The sequence below is a fragment of the Daktulosphaira vitifoliae genome, unplaced genomic scaffold, assembly GCF_025091365.1.
Source record: "Daktulosphaira vitifoliae isolate Bord-2020 unplaced genomic scaffold, ASM2509136v1 Scaffold_3, whole genome shotgun sequence".
Classification (NCBI taxonomy): Eukaryota; Metazoa; Arthropoda; class Insecta; order Hemiptera; family Phylloxeridae; genus Daktulosphaira; species Daktulosphaira vitifoliae.
In genome coordinates, this window is record NW_026099574.1 from 4,961,238 (window position 1) to 4,987,490 (window position 26,253).

The window sequence follows — 26,253 nt, forward strand, 5'->3', positions numbered from 1 at the left end:
AGTGTATAATAAGAATTTTTACAATTAAATTTTTAAATTCAACATAGATATTTTTAGTAATTTCATACATAAAAAAAATAATCAGTCTATAAAACCACATGTTTCAACTATGTAAATATGGTAGATAGTTAAATTATAATAATAAATATAAATTATAATATTAACAATTTTATATTTAGGTTATAAATTAGAGATTTTTACAATAATATATTCATATACGTTTAAACAAACTTTTTATAAATTTAAAAAAAAATAAAAATTGATTTTTGTATTATAACACACGAATAAAATGTTAAAACAGTCGAAATTTGTCAATTTGTTAGCTTTCATACTTTTGTATTTTTATACTCATATGTGTGACACAACGGGAATACGAAATCAAAGATTACAAGGTAAAATTACTTCGAAAATTTCATAGTTTATTAAATTTGTATAAATTATTTTCTACTTCTATGGTTTCAATCGAAAAAAAGAGATCAACTTTCCATTTTATATACTATTATTTATTTTAATTATTTACAGCGGCTGCGTATGATATTTTGCACACGAGTAAGTTGCTATCAATTATATATACTTTATATTTATGTTAATGTACCATTTTTTACATATTATTAATACCGTATAATTTATTGATATACTAACCTCATTTATTATGTTAAATAATAATTTTTCTCATAAAAATACACTGAATAAATTTATATTTATTTTGATCATTCATAATAAATAACAAGTTTATTAGGTAGAGTAAAGTTGAAGCATTTTTTCAATTAGCATTGATTGAGATTTAATTGTAATTAAAATTACTATTGTAAAATGCTTGGATGCATATTTGAAAAATATTTAAAACATTAATTTTATTTACCAAGTATTACATGTTTTTTGATTTTAATGTTTGATTATTCATAAAGAATATGTCACTGGAACGTTTTTCTTTTTTTAATTATATATGATATTAAAAAAGCTTTAATTTGAATTAATTTAGAATAATGTAAGTATTTTTTTTTATTTCCCAATAAGTTCAATTATTAGTACTTTAATAAAGTGTCTTGCTAAATTTGAGGTCGATATATTAAGTTTCACATGTTAAAAGAAGCATTTAAATTAAAAATTACAAAAAAAAAGCTAACATGATCGCTGCGATTTATTTTAGATTTACCCTAGACTTGATAAATCAATATAAATTTTTGCGAAAATAATTATCTATATACTAAAATGTAATATTTTTTGTGAGAAAAAAAAATTAATTTTTTCGTATATAGGAACCGAAATAATTTCGATTTGATTTAAAAAAAATTTAAGTACTGAATTAATTGAAAAAAATATGTTGGTTAAATTTTAAAATTATTTCTTTATCTGCTTCCTATTAAAATTAAAAATAATTTTTAACGTTCAGTTGATACCGTATTGTAACACAAGGACTTATTTGTTGACTCAATTGCTGTTAAATTTTATGTTTGATCTAAAATAGCAAAATTGAATCTAAAATATATTCATATATTTATATAGTGTGTTTTATTGATAATAAAATTTAAAATATCAAAAAAAAATTGTTAACGATTATGTTATTTTATTTTAATATCGACATATAATTGATTGATTTTCTTACAATATGTTTTATATAAAAAAAAAAAACAGGATCAATATCTTAGCTGTGTAATTAAAATGTAAAATGTAATGTAATTAAAGAGTTCATTTAAAAATAATCATTTTTAAATAGTAAATGTAAGAAAAAGTTCAATCTATATTTTATCTATTAATATAAATAAATGTATTAGTAAAATTATTGATTATTTACAATTGCTAGTATAACGATGAATAAATTTTATTTGAAAGTNTGATTATTTACAATTGCTAGTATAACGATGAATAAATTTTATTTGAAAGTATATTGATTCGATTAAAATAAAAACTTAACAATGTATTTTTAAGATAGAGTGTTCTTATCGTTAGCTGAGGATGGTAAGATAAATTTTTTAATTACCAAAATTTATTATTAACCATAAAATTTTACCAAATCTAATTCTTCAATTTTTGTATAAATTTACTATTATAAATTTGAATTAATTTATAATTTAATACGGCCATTGGGAATCGACGAACGTTCATAAAAAGTGTTGCGGAAATTGTGTGAAAAAAAGAGGCATGGTACGGGATTAGAACCCACAACCCAAATTGTCATAGAGACAAAACTTACCACTAGCACTTATTATTCAGATTCCGATACACTTCCATAGATTGATTGATGACATGATGTGCAGCTTTGGGAAACACGGTACTGTGTCAAAATACCCCAAAGTTGCAAACGGGGGTACTATAATTGATGGGAGGGATTGATTGCTACACGTCTTACAGTGGAAATTCCGAACGTTACTCGCTATTATGTTACATAACTAATGTAAATTAATGATTAATTATTAATACTCGGTAATTCATGTTTACATGTTTAATTCTTATATTTTTGATAATAAATTGTATTTGTTGTATCAATGGAGTTTTTGGGATTTCCACATTAAAAAAAAATTCATTGTTCTAACTTAGATAAATAATAGAAACGTATGAATGATAAGGTTCCTTAAAATATATTTAATACTGCATTTTTAAACATAAAATTAGAACAAAACATTTTTTTTTAACTAATCAATTAATTTTATGTGTATATTAAGAATATAAATCATAATTTATACTGTAAAAATAGGATATAAAAGTAAAAATGAAATATTCGTTTTAAATGTACAAATAAACTTTGTCTTAAATAAAAAAAAAAATGAGGAAAAGTTTAATTTTTTATTAAATTCTACATATAAACTAATTTACTTATTATTAATTGAATTAGCTCAGTTATTAAAAAAAATTAACTTAATAATTATCCCGTAATATACTTTATGAAATTATCAGGTTGATTTTCCCTTTTAAATATTTTTATACTTTTTTTTTTTTCTTTTATAATATATACACAATCTATACACAAACGGCACAATAAGAGTATTAGCTAAGATAAACAAGAATGAAATATTGAATGAAGAAGCCACCCACCGATGACACTTTCGTCTTTTAATTATTTTGTTTTGACCTTATACGCATATTTTTTTTTTTTTTATTTTATGGATTGAGTAGGTCTCTGCACCATTTACGCTTAAGGCGGCGAGGAGGGTTACCAGGGATGGTTAATGAAGACAGATTTTTTATGAGCTCATTTGGATGAGAGCTAAGGCGTAGGTAGAAACGTTTATAATAATTTTTTGCCTCTTCTTGAACTGTTTTCATTCGTAGATCTTTATGCAGAGAGTGATTTGACACATATGGTGGACAATTGGTAATTTTTCTTAGTATTTTATTTTGGAACCGTTGAATTTTATTTAGGTTAGAAATTTTTGCGTTGCCCCAAAGCTGTAAGCCGTACGTCCAGATTGGCTTTAGGAGAGATTTGTAAAGGAGTAGTTTAATATTTAGGTTTAAGTGTTTGTTGTTGACGATTAGGGTTTTGAGTATTTGTAGGCGGGAGTTTAATTGTGATGTTTTGGCTTTGATGTGTTGAGCCCAAGTAATGCGGCGATCAATAGTTAGCCCTAGGTATTTAACGTTTGGGGATGAGGGAATCCGAGTGCCAAAAATTGATATCTCTGGACATGGTGCTAATTTAAGTGTGAATGTAGTATGTACTGATTTGGCTTGGTTTATTTTAAATCGCCACTTTTTGTACCAATCTTCCATAAGTGAGAGATGATTTTGTAGGTTTTTGGAAGCTATAATAGGATCTGAACTGGATGATATTATGACTTTATCATCCGCATAGTCTGCTACTAAAGTGTTGGGTGTGGTCGGTTGGTGGGATGTATAAATATTGTAAAGAATTGGGGAGAGTATTCCGCCTTGCGGAACACCTGCCGCAATTCCTGCTATATTAGAGTCTGAAGAGCCATAATGAACCTGAAAGTAGCGGTCTGTGAGATATGATTTTAGTATTATGTAATATGTTGGGTGTAGGAATTGCTTTAATTTGTATAGCAGACCTTAGTGCCATACTTTGTCGAAGGCCTGGGATACGTCAAGGAATGCGCAGGTGCAGTAAAGTTTTTTTTCGAGGGCAAAAGAGGCGGCGTCAACAACTCTATGGACTTGGTGAATAGTCGAGTGTTGAGCACGAAAACCAAATTGATAGTCAGGTATAATTTTTTTATCGAACATGATCGGAAGGATACGCTTAAGCAAAAGCCTTTCCAGTATTTTGGCAAAAAACGGTAGTAAGCTGATCGGTCTGTAAGAATTTACGGAGTCAGGTGGTTTGTTTGGTTTAGGGATTAAAATGATTTTAGAGAATTTCCATAGGAGAGGAAAGTATGAGAGCCTTAGGGTAGCGTTGAAAATGTGCGTAAGAAGGATAATTGCACGTTTTGGTAAGCATCTGGTGACTTCGGCTGTAATTAAGTCAAATCCTGGGGATTTCCTAAGTGAGTATTTTTGTATTGTATATTTTACTTCACTGGGCGTGAAGTGTTTTACTGGTAGAGATATAGGGAGAGGAGAGTCAAGATACATTTGTACTGTGTTTGTAGTAACTGTTGAGGATGTTTCAGGGTTAGGTAGGAATATTTCCTGAAGATGATTTTTGAATAGTTCTGCTTTTTCAGCATCAGTAGAAGCAAGACTACCATCTGGGTTTTTTATTGGGGGCGATGTGGCTTTATATTGGAGAGTTTGTTTTGTTGCCTTCCAGAGACTTCCATCTTTGGCCGAGAGGTTATTCAATTAATTTTCAAATGAAAGATCTTTATTTTTAGATAAAACTTTCTTGAGAGAGTTAGCTAATCTATTGCAATTTTGTTTAAGAGATGGGAGACGGTGTCGTTGGTACAGGGCTCTTGCTCTCCTTTTTTCCACTATAAGTGCACGTATATGACTCGGCAAAGAGGGATGATATGAATAGGAATGATTTACTTTAGAGATGGATGACCATGCCGCTGATTGAATTATATTTGTGATGCTATTTACTGCTAAGTCTATATCATCCGTGGATTTTAGTTTAATATTAAGTTTTATTTTTTGATCAACAAGGTCATGAAATTTGTAACGATCAGTTGTGGCATTGAAAAGTTTGGGAGGTTCCGGACAAGTTAATGGATAATCGTTAAGTGTTAATATAACAGAAGAGTGGTCCGAGTTTAAGTCTAAGATATTATCAGTAGAGTGAAATAAGTTAGATGGGATTTTTGAAACAAATATGTCAAGTATATCTGGGTTTTTTTGAGCAGAAGTTGGCCAGTAAGTAGGACCTGGGGGGGCAAGTATTTTAAGTTTTTTTGTACATACGACATCACGTAGTACAAGACCACGTGGGTTATTTGTGCGACATCCCCAACTTTGATGTTTGGCGTTAAAGTCGCCTCCAACTATAAAATTGTTGCCAAAGGTGCAAAAATAGTTATTGAAGTCAGCAATTGTAACAGAATGTCTTGGAGGTGAGTATAGTGCCGCAATTGTTACAGGAATATTATTTATGTTGATTAAAATAGCACAGGACTGTAAGAAGTTTTGACAGAAATTAGGAAGAACTTGGAATGTAATGGTGGATTTAATTAGTATGGCGACTCCGCCGTGAGCTGTATTATCTGGATGATTGGCTTTCAGTAATTTGTAACCTGGAATATGTACCTTAGAGTATTGAGTGAGATGAGTTTCAGTAATTAATGCAATATCAATACGTTTGTTTTGTAGTACTGATTGGATTTCAATAACATGATTTTTAAGGCCGTTTGCATTGAATAGTAATATTAAAAGGGATTTACTTGTGTGTGTGTTATTGTTCATTTTTTATTATCTAAAAGACTAGTTATTACTTTGGTAAGTAGGGATATTAAGGGATTTATTAAAGATTTAAAGTCCTCTAGGAAACTTGTTATTGTTTTGTTGATATCAGCTGTCGGTGGGGGCAGCTGTTGATTTGAGGAATGGCCTGACGTGATCTGTGCATAGGATGGAGTGGGGTTTGGGTTAGCATCATGAGTAGGGTGGCTGTCTTTTACAACTAGTGACTTATCTCTAATATTATCTGACAAAAAATAATGATTACTAGTGGCAGGTTTCTTACGTCGTTGAAGGTCCTTATATACTGCACAACCTTTGTAACTAGCTGGGTGATTCCCTTGGCAGAGTGCGCATGATGGTGAAGTATCACGTGGATTTGGACAAGCGGATGATGGGTGGCCGGCGCCGCAGCGAACGCATCGTGGTGGGTAGCCACAGTACGTTTTTGTGTGACCGTAGTTTTGGCAATTTAGACATTGGCTTATAGTTTTAGCTTTGAACGGTTCTTCTACTTTGATTTTTGTGTGTAATAGATTTGTCAATTTGTATATATCTTTTGATTGGTTGCTGGGTTCTAGATCAACAAAAAAAAGTGGTAATGGGTGCTTATTTGTTTTGTGTAGAACATTGGTAATATTTCTAACTTCAAAATTATGAAATTCTAATTCAGATTTTATAAGACTAGTTGGCGTTGATGGATGTAGGTTGCGAATTACGACGCGGACGGGCTTATCTTGTTGAAGCTGATAGGTGTGGTATTCGGCTTTTTCTTCCTTTAAATACCGTATCAGTGACCTATATGCATCTGGAGTGCTAGTTTGAATTTTTAATCTGTCTGCAGATGATTTGCAGACAAAGTTTTCAACACCGATTAATTCTACAAGTACTGTGCATAGTTCTGGAAAATCCTCGACACCTCTTACAAAAATCGGAGGAGGGGGTTTNACTATATCAAGTATTATTTCTAACAAATTTCAAGCTTTTATGATGAATACATTCTTTAAGAGATTCCATTTAAGCTTAAGAATGTCTCACCCTTTCCTACTCAAATTTTGTGTTAACTCACCCCTTTAATGAAGTAAAAGAAAAAATGTTTTGCTCTATCATTTAAATATTAAAAATCTAAAGAAAATACTTTCTATGATACTTACCCCTTTAATTACTCCTTTTTTCTATGCATATTTTATTAATAAAATGTTTTAATATATTAATCAATATTAAAGCTTTCTTTATAATAACTGTACGATTATTTGAAAAGTAGTTTATTATTAATATAATTTTCTTTTTTAAGTACGACATTTCCTGTTAGACATCATATTAGAGGAATTAGATGATAATGACTATGGTACGTATTTTTAATCGATTTTCTTTTATTTGCACGTTAACATATCTAAATATTATGCTTTATTAACAATTTTTTTAAAACTAATATAATCATTTGATTTAATTCAGCTTTATAATGTAAATTAAAAATAACTTCAATGAAAATTCTTAAACTATTTTTATTTAAGATGTCCTATTAGAACCGGTTATAGAAGTGATCTAGCTAAAAAAAATAATTATTATAGTTTTTATTTATCTTGTACCATTTTTTCAATGTATGTTGCATATGTATCAATTGAAGTATTAAATTTTACATTATTATTTTAAATATCCAAGAGATGATTTCAGAAATGACCCCATGTCAAAAAAATATCTTAAAGATTAATTAAATTTCACATTTAATTACACCATTTCTATAATATATTTATGCAGTTTTAAAAACTTTTCATTGGATTATTTAACTACAATAACCACTCGAATAGCTTATTAATTATTTATAATATAGTTGCATGGTTACATAGTTACTGATTTAAATAACCTTTAAAAGAACCATTTTTTGTAGAGTTTCGATTCTTTAAAACAAATAATTTGATTTTTCGGTTAGGTTATAGGTTCTTTATTTTCTTCTATAGGAACGGTTTTGACTGTTTAAAAATACTAGCTTATTTGTATATATTTACTAGCTTTAATTATATAATAGCTTTGAATTAATTTGTTTATTCAATATTTAATATAATCACTGTAAAATTTTATAATAGATATCATAGAATTAAAACTGTGTCCAAGCAGTAAGTAATAATACTACAAGTTAAATAAATTAATATAATAAATGTTTGCATAATTATATGTTATATCCTGAAATTGGGTAACCCACCCAATTACCTGAAACTCTCAGGTACTTAAATTTCTATAGCGAAACTTTTTTTGAAATATTTTTATGTAGGTTTTACGTTTTATCTACATAAGATGTAGCTTAGAAGAAAATGCGATAAAAGTATAAGTATTTCGTGTAAAGTTTTAATAGATTAACTGTAACTTATTTTTACTTAGCTTATTCTAGCAACTACTTTTTAAATAAATTTCTGCATGTTTATTTTTATTTACACGTAGTCATCCAGAAATTTTTCAAAACTTTTTAAAAATTATGCATTTGTTTATAAAAACATAATGCACTTGAAATTAACAAAAAATATTACATTCATGCGAAATTATGAAGAGTGATTTTTTGTCATAACTCACTCAATTACTTACAGAATACATAAAATTTAATCATTTTATCTTCGATGCGAAGCTGAAAAGGTACTAATTTTACTATTACATGTTTTTTTATTTTTTGTGTCTGTAACCACTTTTTCTCACCTCTCACCGAACCGATTTCTTTCAACAATACGTCAAAAGATCACAAATCGTATCAAGTCGAAGACATTGTCCTCGAAAATTGAAAAAATTTCCCTGGTTCATCGTAAATGAGGGAAATCTCCAAAAAAAATTACAAATTTAAAAATCGTTTATTTTTAAAATTATTTTTACTAAAAACTGCCATAATTTTTTTAAAAATTACCAAATCTATATAATTTGTTGTTATATAGATACGTGAAATAATTACTTATTATTTTGTATATATTTTTTATAAATTTGATCCTTTATCTGCCCAACGGGGGGATTCAAAATGACAACTTTTTCGACTTAAATTTTAAAAGTGTTCCGGAAATACACTTTTATATATATCTTAAATTAAAGCCTATGTAATATACTTTAATTTGAAAAAAAAATTTAACCTCTGGATTTGTCTTCGTGGTGAAAATGACTATGGTATTTTTGAATATGGTATTCAAAAATATGCTATTTTTGTGTTAAAATTCTAGGTTTTGTATTTTATTTTATTTTAAAATACCTGTCAAGGGGAGTACACTGATTTTCATCAAACATTATATAAATCAAATTGATATAGCAAAAAATTTAACTTATATAAATTCTTTTGCTTTCTTTAAGTCGAGAAAATTAACTTTGAAATTTGAACTAGCTTAAGTTGCTATTTTTTTCAGTCGACGGAAGCTCGTACGGCATGACAAGGAATTGTTTGCATTTTTTTCTTAATTCTTTTTAAGTTAGAATAAAATTTCAAGCCGAAATACTGACACTTTTATATATATCTCAAATTAAATCTAAATTAATAGACTTTATTATAGAAAAAAAAAAAATTTCGAACTTCATTTTGTCTTTATAGTAAAAATGGCTCCCGTATGCTATTTTTGCATTAATATTTTCTGATTAGGTATTTTATTTTAAAACACCTTACAAAAGTTTTTGAGTTACAAAAAAATTTTTAAATAATTTGATTTTTTTCTCTTTTAGATTCAATCATTTTAATAAATATCTAGGACCCCATCATTATAGACCCCCTCGTTTTAAGAAATTTCCTATTCATACTATGATTTTTTTATGGCTCTCATTTTTTCTCATTTCTCACTTGACTAACTTTTTTTAACGATATAAAACACGAAACGAAACAAATTATTATCTAAAAAGTTCTTTGTCATTCCTTCAATTTTTATACACGTTTGCCATAAAAGTAATAACTACTTTATAATTTTTTATAAATTATCCGAAAAAATTACAATACAAAAATAATTGAATATCTGTATTTCATACTACATTGAAATGCTTTAATAGTTATTTATTTATGAATTATACTTATAAATCACCTACTAATTAGGAATAATGATAGAAATATAAGTCAATTTTGCTTTTAGAATAATCAACTAATTTTTTAAAATTAAAGACTATCTACAGATTTTCATTGAAGCGTTTCTTATGATAGTGATTTAAATCACTGTCAAATATCATCTATATTGTACCCAACTATACCACGTCTCCACTGTACCGCGACCTCGCTGTATTTTTATTCTGTAAGTAATTGAGTGGGTTATGCTGAAAAAATCACCCTGTTTATCATATTTAAAACATGAATGTTTAATTAATATTAATCCTTTTTCTATCAATTCTATTAAAGATATTAAATTTCGATTCCCAAAATTCCATTGTCTACTATATACCACATACTTTAAATTTTTATTTTTAATAAATTTACAGATATAGATAGCATACATACTACTATAGGTAATAATTTAAGTAATATTTTATTAAATTTTTTTCATTTTTAAGTTATTTTAATATGCTACAAGAAAAATATAATTATGTTATAAGTATGACTAAAATTTGTTACATTTCCATATTTTATTTTCATTACTATAGCGCATAGCTTACCAAGTACAAAAATAATTCATACATCTTAGAGTTCAAGTATAATTTTCGTTTAGAGTATCTTTTAATAATTTTTATCAATAAAAATATTTTTTGAACTTTTGGTACATTAACATTTTTATTCATTATTTTGGTGATAATATGTACTTTTGACGTTTTTAATAATTTCAATACCATTGTATACAATTTTCGATATTTGAATATATTTTCGAAATATTTAGCGTATATCGTTAAATTTCAGTAAACAAATTTTTATTTAAATTATTGAACAAATTATTCACAAGATATACGTTTTAACTTTGATGGGTTTGTTCATACAAATGTATCTCCCTAGCTAAATGTTAATAAATTTAAATTATCTCTTCATAATTAGTTACGTTGCAATATAATATCATTATTCCCAAAAAGAATTACTTATTAAGAAAAAAACTTATTTTGAATCTATTCTTAATATTTAAGCATGCTTAGAAATATAATTTTTTACTTTTTGTTCAGCTAGCTTAATCGTTTTTTATATAAGTATTTTTAAAAAATAAAAGAACTGATATTAATTAATTTAGTTATTTTATTGTCTTGTATGACAAATTGTAAAACACATGAAATATTATCTCGTTTAGAATCCTCTCTATACTTGATATATAGATATTTTTAATAGTCCTTATTTTTTTAATATGCTTAAATAAAATATAAATACGGGATAGAATATGAGAATCAATCCCTAGGACACGTCACAAACTATTGGTTTATTAATAGTTTCGATCGCTAGATGTGCTAAGGTAGATTATCGAAATGTACTTTATTATATAGATACTCAAATAAAAAAAAGAGCTGAATTTCACTAAGCAATTTTTGTTTTGAAATTTTGAAAATCCGTAAAATATTCAATAATGTTTTTTATACAAAAAATCTAAATATTTATCATTTTGAAAAAATACTTAAGTGTAAAATTAATTACCATTGTATGTGGTCAGTAAATGTTCTCTCTATTTATGCTATGCTAAGCACTTTCTTTTCTTTCTGGTGTAATGTTATATTTATGGTACAAATTAGTTCTCTTTTACGGAATTTTAAGTAAATGGCACCCAAGATAGCTATAATCGTGAATATGTTTAGAAATTATTAGAACTTAATTAATATATAAGCAGAAATTTTTGTCAAGTACTAATATCATCGCGTAGTATTGACTGGTGTCTTGTCTAAGTACTGATTTAGTATTCGTGATCAGCATTGATGGAAGAGTACTGGCGAAATATTGATTATACAATATATTTAGTACTGATCTACGAAAAACGTTATCATTCCAGACATATAGCAGTATAGGTCCAATGGCATTCAATGACAGAAATCAAAATATATTTAGCAAACAGAGTATATTTAAAAAGTCGTTGGGGAGGGGGCACAAAAAAATATCAAGAGATAAACTACTATGAAAATTATTGGCCGTAATTTATCACACAGTCTATGAGTGAAATATATCAACTAACATTTTTATATCAACATAGCATTACCAGTGGAAGGGCACGTACCCATCCATGGAAATAAAAAAAAAAGCAAGTGCATTTCCGATACATTTAAATGTAGGCGGCTTATACAGCTCGGTGGTGAATTTATCATGACTCGAACACAGATCTCGGTATCTGTGTCTTGGTATCATACCGAGAATCGATTTCTGCTAATCTGTGCTAGATTCCCGTTATTTCTATTACATGAATTAAGTAATTTAGTTTAAAATACGTTAAACATATTCAGCGTGTCCCACCGTAATGTACTAATTTGAATATATAAATCAATATTCAAAAAATCGTATGTTGTGATAGGACACCTTGTATATTAAATTTTGTGTCTCGTGAAAAGTTTTCGAAAGTTGATTTATCAAATTGTTACATAATTACTTCTTTATATTGAGGCTTCTTTATCTTTATAATAAATATAAATAAATACAATGTATGTATTTTGTGAGTTTTTATGACATAATATAGTAGCAATAATATTATAAATAAATTTTTAATAATTTTATATTCCTGAAAATTCAATAACTTCATAATACATGATTCAAAACCATAATATAAGAATTTTATTTATTCTATTGACAGATGAGTGTGATCCACTTGGATATGGAAATAGTTTAGGAAATAATGAAGGTAAAAATGTTTATCATGCTTTAAGAGTTAACTATTTTGTTTAAAATATTAAATTATACAGAATGGTAGATTTTAGTTAAGACTCACAATTTATCAGAAACAGCTGAAAATTTTATTTTTTTTTGTAAAGAAAAAAATTATTTTATTCTAAATACTATTATAATTATATGTAATTAAATATTTTTTTATCCCTTCAAATTAAAAAACTTAAATTTAATCTTCTTAAATGGGAACCTTTAATTTTAATTTGATAATATGATAGAAAAAAAAATTACAAGCAATTTAGTCCTATAATTTTTTTTATCTAATTTTTTTTTATACAGTAAAAAACATGAAAAAGTTTTAAAAATACGTTATAACTGATTATGTTTATTTTCACTTAGTTATTCTTCGGATAACTTATTTGATTAAAAAAGAAATTCTAAAATTTTAATATTTTTTGCCAATTGCGGTAATATACTAGATTTATTATATATGACCGGTTAATTAATTATTAATTACAGAAACTAATTACATTTCCTGTATTAATTAATTTTTTTATTAATGAAACTAATTTATTTATGTTTAATATTATGGTTTCTGTTTTTTTGTTATAGTTTTTTATTAATACTTTACTACACCATAATATATTTATTTGACTTCTCTCACTATTTCAAAAACTGGGTTGATATCATTTTTTTACACTTGTATGTGTTCTTTTTCAAACTCTTCCTGTTTTTCATTAGATTTTTGAAAACAGCATACTAAAGGAAAGTTGAATGTCTCTAGTATACTCTAGTAAAATAATCAGTCCAGTAAGAGTTAAAACATTTTATGAATATAAAAATAACACACATACTATCACAAACCCAATATTTTCACAACTTAACATCAAAAGTGAAAAGTTACTAATAACTTTTAAATCAAGAAATATATGACATTAAAAATATCAAAAATAATTTTCTTATAATAATTATTTTAAGAAAATTTGTGTGGTTAGCATTTGAGATCTTATATAATATGATTTTGTTTTAAATTATGTAAATGTGTTCATTGCTATGCAAAATATTTCAAAATCGTCAATTTTTACCAAAAATTATATAATTAATATAATGCTCAATAATGACTAGAAATCGAGATTTTTGATAGATTCTGTTTTCATCTTAAAGTACATTGTATTGTCTTTAATTTGATAAAAGTTTAATAAAAACATTTTTTTTAGAAAATTATAAATAACTTTAAACAAAAAAAAATTTTCATGTGATAATTGTGTTTCCTCTTGTCAATGGTTAGATTTTCAATCTAATAAAAGAGATCTCAAATATATTTAATTTAGTGTAAGTTTCACTAACCGAAAAATGTAATAATATTGGAAATTTATTAAATTTGAAACCATAACTATGAGTGGGGTGGTCAAAAAATTTATTTGATCATTGAATTTTTGTTTAAATTGTGCGACCTATCTTTAATAATTATTTTTGGTAGCATCTTCTTATATCAATAAATTTGCCGATTAAAATGATGTAAAAATGAGTCTACAAAAAAGTACATACATGTAATACAGCCGCTGGGATTGACGACTGGTTATAAAAAGTATACTAGAAGTCGTGTGAAAAAAAGAAGCACGATACGGGATTAAAATGAGTCGCCGAAGAGACAAACCTTATCATTAAGCCACCGTGCACTTATGATTCAGATCTGATAAACTTCCAAGTAAGTTAATAACGTGATGTGAGCCTGAGGAAAACACGGTATCGTGTCACATGTAAAATTGAGAGAAATGTTGAACTAAATGAAACAGTTAAAAAAATTATTAATATTAGTTTTATTTTTCAAATAATTAATTGGTTTATGATAAGTGAATCATTCTGTATACATAACCCAACTTTGAATTATAATCTAACATTGATATTGTTAAATGCATATTTTTTAGATGTAATTTGTCCAGATACAACAGAACACTACCGTAAGCTTTTATACAGTTTTTAAAATAATAGTTTGCTTACAAAAGTTATGCCGAAATATCACAAATCACATTTATTCAATGACATTACCCTCAAAAATTAAAAAAAATTCACTCGTTCCCCATAAATGGAGAAAATCTCCAAAAAAATTACAAATCTAAAATTCCATAATTTTTTCAATTTTTAGCTTCCATGCGAAGCTGAGAAGGTATTAATTTTACTGTGACATGTTTTTTTTTTTTGTTGATTTATTTATCTATTTTTTTTGTGTTTGTAACCACTTTTTCTCACCTCTCACCGAACCGATTTCTTTCAACAATACGTCAAAAGATCACAAATCGTATCTAGTCGAAGACATTGTCCTCGAAAATTGAAAAAAATTTTCTGGTTCATCGTAAATGGGGGAAATCTCCAAAAAAATTACAAATTTAAAAATCGTTTATTTTTAAAATTATTTTTACTAAAAACTGCCATAATTTTTTTAAAAATTACCAAATCTATATAATTTGTTGTTATATAGATACGTGAAATAATTACTTATTATTTTGTATATTTTTTATAAATTTGACCCTTTATCTGCCCAACGGGGGGATTCAAAATGACAACTTTTTCGACTTAAATTTTAAAAGTGTTCCGGAAATACTGACACTTTTATATATATCTTAAATTAAAGCCTATGTAATATACTTTAATTTGAAAGAAAAAATTTAACCTCTGGATTTGTCTTCGTGGTTTAAAAATCGCTAATTTTTTCAATTTTTTTACTTAAAACTGCCATAACTTTTTCAAACTGAACAATTTAATAAATTTTCTGATTTTTATAGATGCATAATGTCTTTACTTTTCATTTGTTATATTTTTTTATAAATTTGACCCTTTACTTGCTCTCAGGGGGAATTCATAATGACAAATTTCTCACAAAAAATTTACTTTTTCAACTTGACTTTTGAAAGTGTTCCGGAAATACTGACACTTTTATTTATATCTTAAATTAAAGCTAATGTAATATATTTTATTACGGAAAAAAAATGTCGGACTTTATTTTGTTTTCACGGTAAAAATGGCAACCGTATGCTATTTTTGTGTTAAAATTCTCGATTTAAAATTTAAAATTTTAACTTTCAAATGCTATAACTTTTTAAAAAATGTATGGATCAATACAATTTTTTTATGAGAAGTAGTATTTATATACATATTTTATTCGACATACTTTTTTTTAAATCAGACCAATTTTCTATATACGGGCATCAAATCTGAAAAATGCATTATAATAAGGAAATATCAGATCATGTAGCTTTTGAAATAATCCACCAATGCTTTAAATGTAAACACTATCTAAATATTTGCATCGAAGCGTTTTTTTTTATAGTGATTTTAATCACTGTCAGATAGCATTATACTTATCCCAACTATGCCACGTCACCACTGTGCGTCAACTTCCCTGTTCTGGGTTTTTTTTACTTAAAACTGCCATAATTTTTTTTTTATAAATTGAACCCTTTATCTGCCCAACGAGGGGATTCAAAATGAGAACTTTTTCACAAAAAATTAACTTTTTGAACTTAGCTTTTGACATTGTTCCGGAAATATTGGCAATTATTAATTTGTCCAGATGCAACAACTCATTACTGTATTTTTTTATGTAGTTTTTAAAATAATATTTTGTTAAAATATAATGTGATTGGTTTATAATAAATTATCAGATTAATCGCAAAAAAAATTATTATTTTAAACAATTTTAAACAGTTTTTGGCTTTTAGTTACATAATTAGTTTAATTTATTAGCTATTTAAATTACTATTTAGAATCATCTCTTATAACTTATAGAGGTTTCAACTTTATTTTTCAAATGCCAAGATATATAATTAAATTAATTAGTTTATTTATATCAATAGATAACTAAGATAACTAAAGGTAACTAAGAAAATTACTAGACAATAACTACTTTTAGACCAGTATTATGGGAGTTATTAATATTGTATAGTGGTCGTTGGAGGGAGATGCGATTGTTATCATTTTTATCATTCCTCGGCTGTTCTCATCTGGACCAGTAGTAGTTTGTTACCAACTAGTCATTTTCATAATTAGTTTATTATCTATAAAATAACATAATTAACTACGTATATTACTATTTGATAATAGAAAGTTGACACCCATATAATGTTAAAGAATTTTTTTTTGGTTAAGAAACCAAAAATATTCACATATTGCTTTTATTTCGATTAATTAAGTAGTTTATTATAAATTAATCACCTTGTATATGGTTATTATTTTCAAAATAGTTTTATTTACATTCAAACCATAATAATTGACATTATGCTAAGTTTAACATAGAAGAAGTAAATCTTGAATTTAAATATCTCATAATCAATTTTTTTAATTTCGATCCGAAGTTGTCATAAGTTTTGTCATGATGTTTTTTTTATAACTGATTATAAAAATTCTCAGTTTACCTGCACTGATTTTGTTAGTTTATGCTTCAAAAGAACCCAATTTTTATTTAATTTAACCCATCAGTGTCGAAAATTTGAAAAAAGTCTCCAATGAAAAATAATATAATGAAAAATCGAGTACTGGGAAAGTTTGAAAGTGACAATTTACGCATGAAAAAAAATATTCAAATCAATTTTCCAAATTATTCCGGAACATCTAACAACATTTAACCTGTACAAAATTTAATAATTTAAAGTGTATAATAAAAAATAATATAGATAAAAAATCTATTCCGTGATTGTTCTACTATGCGAATTTATAGGTAAATTTTTTTCATTTTTTCATTCAAAGTAAAACGTTTACACTCAATTAGTGTAATGATAACATAAAGTATTAACAATTCGTATACAATATAATTTTTGTTAATTTCCAGTACATGTGAATATTAGGACATTATTTTTTAAGAGTGCAATTAATTAAATTATTTAACAAGCATTTAATAATTGAGCGAAATATTAAAACATTGAAATTGTGAAATTACAAATATACTAATTATTTTGAAATTTAAAATTCTCGCATCAAATTTTAATTTAGTGAATTAATCACTGATATATTAATACTCGTACCAACTATGCCGCATCATGACTACTGCAACCCTACTGTGTTGGGTTTTTAGTAACTGCCTTTTTTTGTTAAACTGAGTAAAATATATAGATCAAAAATATTTTGCATAAAAAAAATTAGAATACATTTTAGCTTCGATGCGAAGCTGAGAAGGTATTAATTTTACCATGATGTGTTTATTTTTTTTTTTTTTGTGTCTGTCACTACTTTTTCTCAGCTCTCACTGGACCGATTTCTTTTAACAATACGTCAAAAGATCACAAATTGTATCTAGTTGAAGACATTACCCTTAAAAATTTAAAAATTTTCCCTCGTTCCCCGCAAATGGGGGAAATATCCAAAAAAATTACAAATTTAAAAATTGACAAATTTTGTCATTTTTTTCACTTTTTTTTCTTAAAACTTCCATAACTTTTTCAAAAATCAACAAATCAACATAAATTTTTTTTAAACTAAAACCTTAGATAATTTTCTTTCATTTGATATAATTTTTTTCAAAATTAAACAGTTAGCCTGCTCATGGGGGGGGATTAAAAATTGCAACTTTTTTACAAAAACTAACTTTTTCAACTTAATTTTTGAAAATGTTCCGGAAATACTGCGTCCTTTAAACATATATCAAATTAAAGCTTATTTTATGTACTATAAAATGAAAAAAAAAAATTTGTCCCGACACTTTATCTTCTGCATGTAAACGGTTGCCGTAGTTAAAAAAACACTATTTTTGTGTTAAAATTTTCGATTTTCAATTTTTAATTTTCAACTTAAAAATGCTATAACTTTTCGAAAAATGCATGTATCAGCACAATTTTTTTTTTTCTAAATACATTATAAGTACATCTTCCATTTGACATACTTTTTATTAAAATTAGACAATTTCCCCTTATATAGGGGGGGTTCAAACTTTGAAACATTGTATAAAAAATAGAACTTTTTCAACTGAACTTTTGAAAATGTTCCGGAAATACTGCGTCCTTTAAACATATATCAAATTAAAGCTTTTTTTATGTACTATAAAATGAAAAAAAAAAATTTGTCCCGACACCTTATCTTCTATGTGCAAATGGCTGTCGAAATTATAAAAAAAATGTAATATTTGCGATAAAAATCACCTTTTATAACGATGTTTTTTGTACTTAAAACTGCCATAACTTTTTCAAATATTAACTAATCAAAATAATATTTCTTTATATTGAAACCTTAGGTAATTTTCTTTCATTTGATATCATTTTTTTTTGAAAATCTAACACTTATTCTGCTCACAGGGGGGATTTAAAATAGCAACTTTTTTACAAAAACTAACTTTTTCAACTTAATTTTTGAAAATGTTCCGGAAATACTGCGTCCTTTAAACATATATCAAATTAAAGCTTATTTTATGTACTACTAAATGAAAAAAAAAAATTTGTCCCGACGACCTATCTTCTATGCGCAAAAGGCTACCGTATTTAAAAATATGCTATTTTTTATTAAAATTCTAGGTTTTGTATTTTATTTTATTTTAAAATATTTTATTAGGGGAATAAACTGACTTTCATGAATATTATATAATTTCATTGACATAGAATAAAGTTCATAAGACATATGATATTATACTTATTAACATTTTTTACTTTTTTAAAGTCGAAAAAGTAATTTTTAAATTTGAGTTAGCTTAAATAGCCAATTTTATCATGCAACAAAAATCAACGAATAGTTGCCGAATGGGTAACACCTTGATCTTTAACGCCTAGGGTACGAGGTTCAAATCCGTTTGTGGCTTCTAAAATTTTGCATTTTTTTTTTGAGTTAGAATAGAATTTTCAAATCATTTGATATTTATCTCATTTAGATTCAATAATTTCAATAAATATAAAGGATCTTATCACTATAGTCTCCCCTCGTGAGAAGAAATTGATATTCATGTTAATATTATTTTACTATGTGGTTCTTTTTCTGGCTACGATTTATTTTGCCAACCCTCACTAGACCTACTTTTTTCAACGATACGTCAAATGATTCATTTAAGTTTATGATATTTAAGTTAATGATTAGTTTAAGTTATTACTCTTAAAAATCAAAAAAATATTCCTTATTCAAATAAAAAGTAGCTTAACTAGATTTGTCCATACAAACAATTAAAATCATTAATTTTTAATATTCTTAAATTATTTATTGTCGAATTAAATTTGATATGATAAAAGTATTCAACTACAAAAGTAAATAATTTTACTTTATAATTTATTAATTTTTTAACTCTATTTCTGTGTGCTACTACCAGTCTATAATATGCCAAATTTTTTAGTAATATGTTGCTATATAAATCATAAATTTAAAAAAAAAATGATTTTTAGTTTCACCTGAAGTTAACGATGGAGTTTTACAATTATAATTATATTTTTGATAATATGCTCAATTGAGTAAATCTTTTTAACTACTTTGGTTTGATTGGTTCATTTAATTAAAGTAAATTATTAAAATTAATTAAGTTCTGAATATTTCAATTGCAGAATTTTTTTAAACACCAAAAGTTATTAGGATATGATTACTATTCTTTCTATTTCAGTTATCTATTACGATAAAAATGTAAAAAAATCGAATTTTTCTGACAAATGTACTGTAATTAGTAATTATAAAATTTCCAGATTGCATATTAATCTTAAAAATTTCATTTTTTTCAATTTAATAATGTCAATTTCAAACTTGCAAGTTGAACTATAAGTTATGGTAACAAATTCATTTTTTAGCTTCGATGCGAAGCTGAGAAGGTATTTTTCATTAAAACTTTCACTTTAAAAGACAATAAAAAATAGGTTCAAAATGATTACCTTTAACATATTAAAAATCAAAATCAGTATTAATTTAATACAATTTTTTTTGTTCTTAATTATTTTTTTTTATATGTAAATACTTATTTTTTAATAATAAGTAATAATATTAAAACTTAGAAGTAATAAAAAAAGTTTAATTGCACATTTGAAAACATCGCGAAAAGTTTATTTAGAAAAGTATATTTTTTTTTCTGATGAAAGTTCCTTTTGTTTAGTGTATTTATTCATAAATAACAAAATTTTTTTATTAAAAAGTATTGCATCAATTCCTTTAAATTTGTATACGCATTAAAAGTATATGAATATACAACTCCTTTTTATTTTTATAATATCTCCGTAAAAATTACAATATTATATTATTGAATACCACTTTCATACTCAATTTAATTACTGTAATTATTATGTATTCATATATTATAATTATAAATCGGGGTAAAATTAAGGGAATAAGTGTTATTGTTGTTTTTGAAATACTCTACCAATTTCATTTTTTTCTATTTAATGATATCTATTTCAAACTTGCAAGTTGAGTTAAAAGTTATGGTAATAAATTCATATTTTTTTTTTTTAAACTTTCACTTTAAAGGACAAAAAGAAGTTGGTTCAAAATGATTACTTTTAATATATTAAAAATCGATAATAATTTGAAAATAATTAATTATAAAAATTATATAATAGATAATTAAACGAATTACTAATCTGGATATAATTATGGAAATAGGAGTTGATGTTGGGTTGGGTTGGTTACATTTTTAACTTTATAATGCTACAACTCATTGAAAAATGTATGAATCAACACAATTTTTTTATGAGAAATAATATTTTTTAATAATCCCTTTTTCATTCGACATTCTTTATCTTAATCAGGGTATTAATAAGGAACTAGCAGATCATGCAGCTTTTGTAATTATCCACCAATTTCTTAGAATTAAACACTATCTACTGATTTGCATCGAAGCGTTTCTTATGATAGTGATTTTAATCACTGTCAGATTAAATCTATACTGGACCTAACTATGCAACGTCCCCACTATGCCGCGACTCCACTGTGCTGGGTTTTTTTTATTATTAACACAGCAATGTGAACATAGTTTTCAAAATACTATTTTCTGGATTAGCTATTTTCATATAAAATACACTTGATTGAATTTATAACTATTTTTTAATTATTAAGTCTATACATACTTCTGTAGTAGTAACTGAATGAAAAAAATATTTCTTTAATAATTATGTTTTTATATAAATGAAGACAATTCATTTAAAATTTGTAATAAAATGTTAGTTAAACTTTTTAACAACTAATGGAATACTATTAAATAATATTCTAAATTTTCTAGTAAGAGAAAACTGGAGACGCTGTTTTAATGAAAAGACAATACTTTGGGGATTTTTTCCCAAATATATCGGTAAGAATAAATTTTTCAAACAACACGTTTAAGTTTCCTATTAACAACGTTTTTTTTATGTATAATAAAACATTATTTAATGTTTTAAATAATCGTATTTTAATTGTGTTCGCAATAGCGTAATTAAAGGATCGTAAAGAAACACCAGACATGTAGAAGCACAAAATATACATTATTTTACACTAAATAAACAAATATTTGTTATACTATTATCAAAAAAAAATTTAATGTATGTTAATTAGAGCAAAGTTTTATTAGAACATGTTTTGCATACCGACAAAATATAAAGCTAACACTTAGACAGACAATTCAGAAATACAAACACCACCAATGTAAATTCAATAATTTTAAAAAATTCTGAGTTTTTCTAAATTGCTCTCCCCCTTGCTCGCTAGCCATTGTAATTTCCTAAATTACAATTCTAATTTTGAAATATGTTTGTTATAAACTTTTACTGCATAGATTACCAATCAACTTAATAACCGAACAAAATATTTTCAATAAATATTTCAAATAAAAATTTTCAGATGAATAAATGAGTACAACATTTATTACTTAAAAAAATAAGAATAGTGTATGTAAATCAAATAAAATTTTTACATAATTAATTTTTTATTTTCAGATGAAAATTGGATAAAGAGTTGTGAGCCAATTAGTAAATATGATTTTTTATTAAATTCCGTACCCATATATTTATCCTTAAAATGGCTAGTCAGTCCGTGTACTGTCATTTCAAATAATTAATTATTTGAATTTGCCTATGTGAAATAAATAATTGTTTTGATAATATTGTATTTTGACTTAAGCATGTTTTTTCAAGTGATAAGATTTAAAAATAAATTGTACAATGATAATAATACTCGTATTTTTAGGAAAAATTGGAGAGGTCGTGGACTATCAATTCATAGTTGACATAAGAAGGAATTTAATAAAGAAAGCAGCAATACGATTGTTATTTCACGAATATGGTAATAATAAATGAATAATAAATATATACAGTGTAGTTTGGACATCTTTAATAACTTTGGTCCAGCAAATATTTTGCGTACATTTTTTTTTTTAGAAGTTTTATCATTTTGGAATACGTTAAAACAATTTTTTAGCATCGATGCGAAGCTGAGAATTTATTAATTTTACTATAATGTGTTCACCTCATAAATTAAAAATTTTTCACTCATTCTTCGTAGATGGTGGACATCCGCCAAAAAATTATGAATTTAAAAATGGCTAATTTTTTTTTTGTCTGTTACCATATTTTTTCAGTTCTAACTGAACCGATTTCTTTTAACGATATGTTAAAATATCACAAATCGTATTTAGTCGAAGACATTACCCTCAAAAATTAAGAATAATTCCCTAGTTCCCNCGAAGACATTACCCTCAAAAATTAAGAATAATTCCCTTGTTCCCCATAAATGGAGGAAATCCCCCAAAAAATTACAATTTTTAAAATCAGTAAATTTTGACATTTTTTCAACTTTTTTTTCTTATAACTGCCATACTTTTTTTTACACATAGAATCTGTAGGTATTTTTTTTTATTTATTATAAATATCTTGAAAATCTAACCCTTTATCTGCCCATAGAGGGGATTCAACTTCTGTACAAAAANAAAATCTAACCCTTTATCTGCCCATAGAGGGGATACAACTTCTGTACAAATATTTCACTTCTTCAACTTTGGTTTTGAAAATGTTCCAGAAATACTCCAAGCTTCAAATATATGATAAAATAAAGTTTATAATATGTACTAGAAGTTCAAAAACAAATTTGTCCCTACGACTTATCTTCTATGTGAAATTGGTTGTAGTAATTAAAAAAACAAGCTAATTTTATGTTCAAATTTTTTTTATTTTGTACGCTTCCCAAATGCATAAAAAAAAACCAGCACAAGGGGGTCGCGGCACAGTGGTGACGTGGCATAGTTGGATCAAGTATAATGATATCTGACAGTGATTAAAATCACTGTCAAAAAAAAAAAACGCTTCGATGCAAATCTTTAGATAGTGTTTAATTTTAAAAAATTGGTGAATTATTCCGAAAGCTACATAATCTGCTAGTTCCTTATTAATATCCTGATTAAGATAAAGTATGTCAAAGGAAAAAGGGATTATTAAAAAATATTATTTTTTTTTTGCATAATAAAGTATATTACATTAGCTTTAATTTAAGATATATATAAAAGTGTCAGACTTACCGGAACACTTTCAAAATTTAAGTTAAAAAAATTAATTTTTTGTGAAAAAGTTGTCATATTAAATCTCCCCCCTGTGGGCAGGTAAAGGGTCAAATTTATAAAAAATATATATCAAATGATAGTTAAAAATATCAAACATCTATATAAAAAAAAAAAATTATTGATATGTTCCATTTTGAAAAAGTTACGGCAGTTTTTAGTCAAAAAAATGTCGAAAATTTCGAAAATTAGCGATTTTTAAATTTGTAATTTTTTTGGAGGTTTTCCCCATTTACGGGGAACGAGGGAATTTTTTTCAATTTTTGAGGGTAATGTCTTCGAATAGATACGATTTGTAATCTTTTGACGTATCATTGAAAGAAATCGGTTCGGTGAGAGCTGAGAAAAAGTGGTAACAGACACAAAAAAAAAACACAACTTAGTAAAACCAATACCTTCGCATCGAAGCTAAAAGGTTATAAATTATACGTATAAATAATAGAACTGCAAATTAGGAATAATGAAAGAAATAGGAGTTAATTTTGCTTTTGGAATAATCCACCAACTTCATAAAATTAAACACTATCTACAGATTTGCATCGAAGCGTTTCTTATGATAATGATTTTAATCACTGTCAGATATTATCTATACTTGTTTCAACTATGCTATGTTCATACTGTAACGCGACCCCACTGTACTATCTTTTTTATTATTTTTGTCTAATAAGAAAAAAATTACATACCCAATTCATGAATTAAAATGCTAATTTATCGACTGAATTAATTTATTTGGAAAAATTAGTTCTAAAAAATAACTGTTTTGGAATTATGAAAAAATATAAATTTTTCTTTCCTTATTAGAGGCAAAAAATAAAAAAATGTTTTTAATATATTCCAATCTGTGAAAATTATTAAAAAAAATAAAATAATAACACAAAATATTAACTGAACTAAATGATATTAAAGATTTTTACATATCAAAGAAATAAATTTTATTCAAATAAATGTATTTTAGCTAAAGATGAACTGTGTGGAAAGAAAAATAAAAAATGCACATTGGCAGGAGTTTTGAACTTATTGACTACGAAAAATATATTTAAACAAACAGGAGGATGTGAAAACAATCAATGTATTTTTAACGCAATAAATATGAAAGGACAGAAAATAGGAGTATACAAGTTTTTTGACGCCAAAACTTCGATAATTTCAGAGAAACAAACCTTTTGTCAAAAAAATGACGAAGAGCCTATATTATTTCAAACGTTTTTATTTAATAACGAAAATATAATTGTATAAATTTATATTTTACAATTATTTATTGTAAAATGTTTAATTATATATATATATTGTAAAAATAAGTGAAATGAAACTTTTCTGAGTACATTGAGTAATTTAATAATATTTTTAAACACAATCGAAGGACTCTTTTCTTAAAAAACAAGATAACTCCATTTTTCAAAATTTTCCAAGAAACAAAAAAAAACTGGACATTTTTAACATATATTCCTCTCTGCCAATAATTTTTAAAAACACTATATTTTTCAAATAATTTATCATAAAAATTTTCTTGGATAAATTAATTTCTCGTTTCTATCTTAATTTAGAACCGTCGCAATTTATTTCGAAAAAAAATACTAAATTTACCTTTTTTTTACACAGAGCCCTTCATTTTACTCTTAAACTAGTGCTAGTAATTAAGAATTATAAAAAAATATGCAATAGAATAATAAACTAATGAGCATAATATTAAAAATAACATAGGTATGTACAATTTTAACATTAACTCTGACCCGACATTCCTTTGAATATTAAATAAATGGTAGTTTTGCAAATGTCCACACATATTACTTTTAAATAATTCTTAAAATAGTTGGATGTAAATTATAAGAAAAGTTCAATGTCAAAAATATTCTATTGTGTACCAAAGTGATATAATAAAAATGATTTGTAATTTAAATATATATTTTTTCATGTAATAGTTATCTAAGTCATGATTACTGTATAATAAATAATAAAATTATAGTAATAAAACAGTCTAAAAGGGCAGTATGGCATTCGAGATGATCATAAAATAAGAGATTGGGGTTATAAACTATTAAGTAAAAAGACTAAGGTAGCATGTTTATGTTTATTCATTATATAAAATATAAAATCAAGACTTAAAAAAATATTAGCGACACCTTTGTCAATATCATCACGTCAACAGAGAAGACGCTACGGCAAACGAAATAATCATAGTATAATAAAATGTGTGTAATTTTGATAATATTTTTTTCACTTTTAAAATTGAGGTTTTTTTTTTCAAAATTTCTACTCATATGGGTTCAACTAT

General features: G+C 25.7%; 1 protein-coding gene across 2 annotated transcripts; it reads left to right on the plus strand.

The window, feature by feature from the left end:
• Positions 1 to 194: 194 nt before the first annotated feature.
• On the plus strand, positions 195 to 25,878 carry LOC126902225 (uncharacterized). 2 transcript variants are annotated; one of them, XM_050679270.1, is made up of 12 exons: positions 196 to 392; positions 523 to 549; positions 1,930 to 1,959; positions 7,094 to 7,147; positions 7,884 to 7,913; positions 10,219 to 10,245; positions 12,483 to 12,530; positions 14,443 to 14,475; positions 21,678 to 21,746; positions 22,369 to 22,401; positions 22,619 to 22,714; positions 24,937 to 25,878. In XM_050679270.1, the coding sequence occupies exons 1-12, from the start codon at positions 290 to 292 to the stop codon at positions 25,215 to 25,217; spliced, it is 831 nt and encodes a 276-aa protein (XP_050535227.1). In that variant the 5' UTR covers positions 196 to 289; the 3' UTR covers positions 25,218 to 25,878. The 2 variants fall into 2 exon arrangements, with proteins under 2 accessions (XP_050535228.1, XP_050535227.1); XM_050679271.1 differs by lacking the exon at positions 10,219 to 10,245 and having other exon boundaries at positions 195 to 392.
• The last annotated feature ends 375 nt before the right edge of the window (positions 25,879 to 26,253 follow it).

Coding starts and splice junctions, on each gene's coding strand:
- LOC126902225 (XM_050679270.1), top strand. CDS start 290: ATGTTAAAACAGTCGAAATTTGTCAATTTGTTAGCTTTCATACTTTTG. Junction 10,246..12,482: donor TAGCATACATACTACTATAG/GTAATAATTTAA, acceptor TTCTATTGACAG/ATGAGTGTGATCCACTTGGA. Junction 12,531..14,442: donor TAGTTTAGGAAATAATGAAG/GTAAAAATGTTT, acceptor CATATTTTTTAG/ATGTAATTTGTCCAGATACA.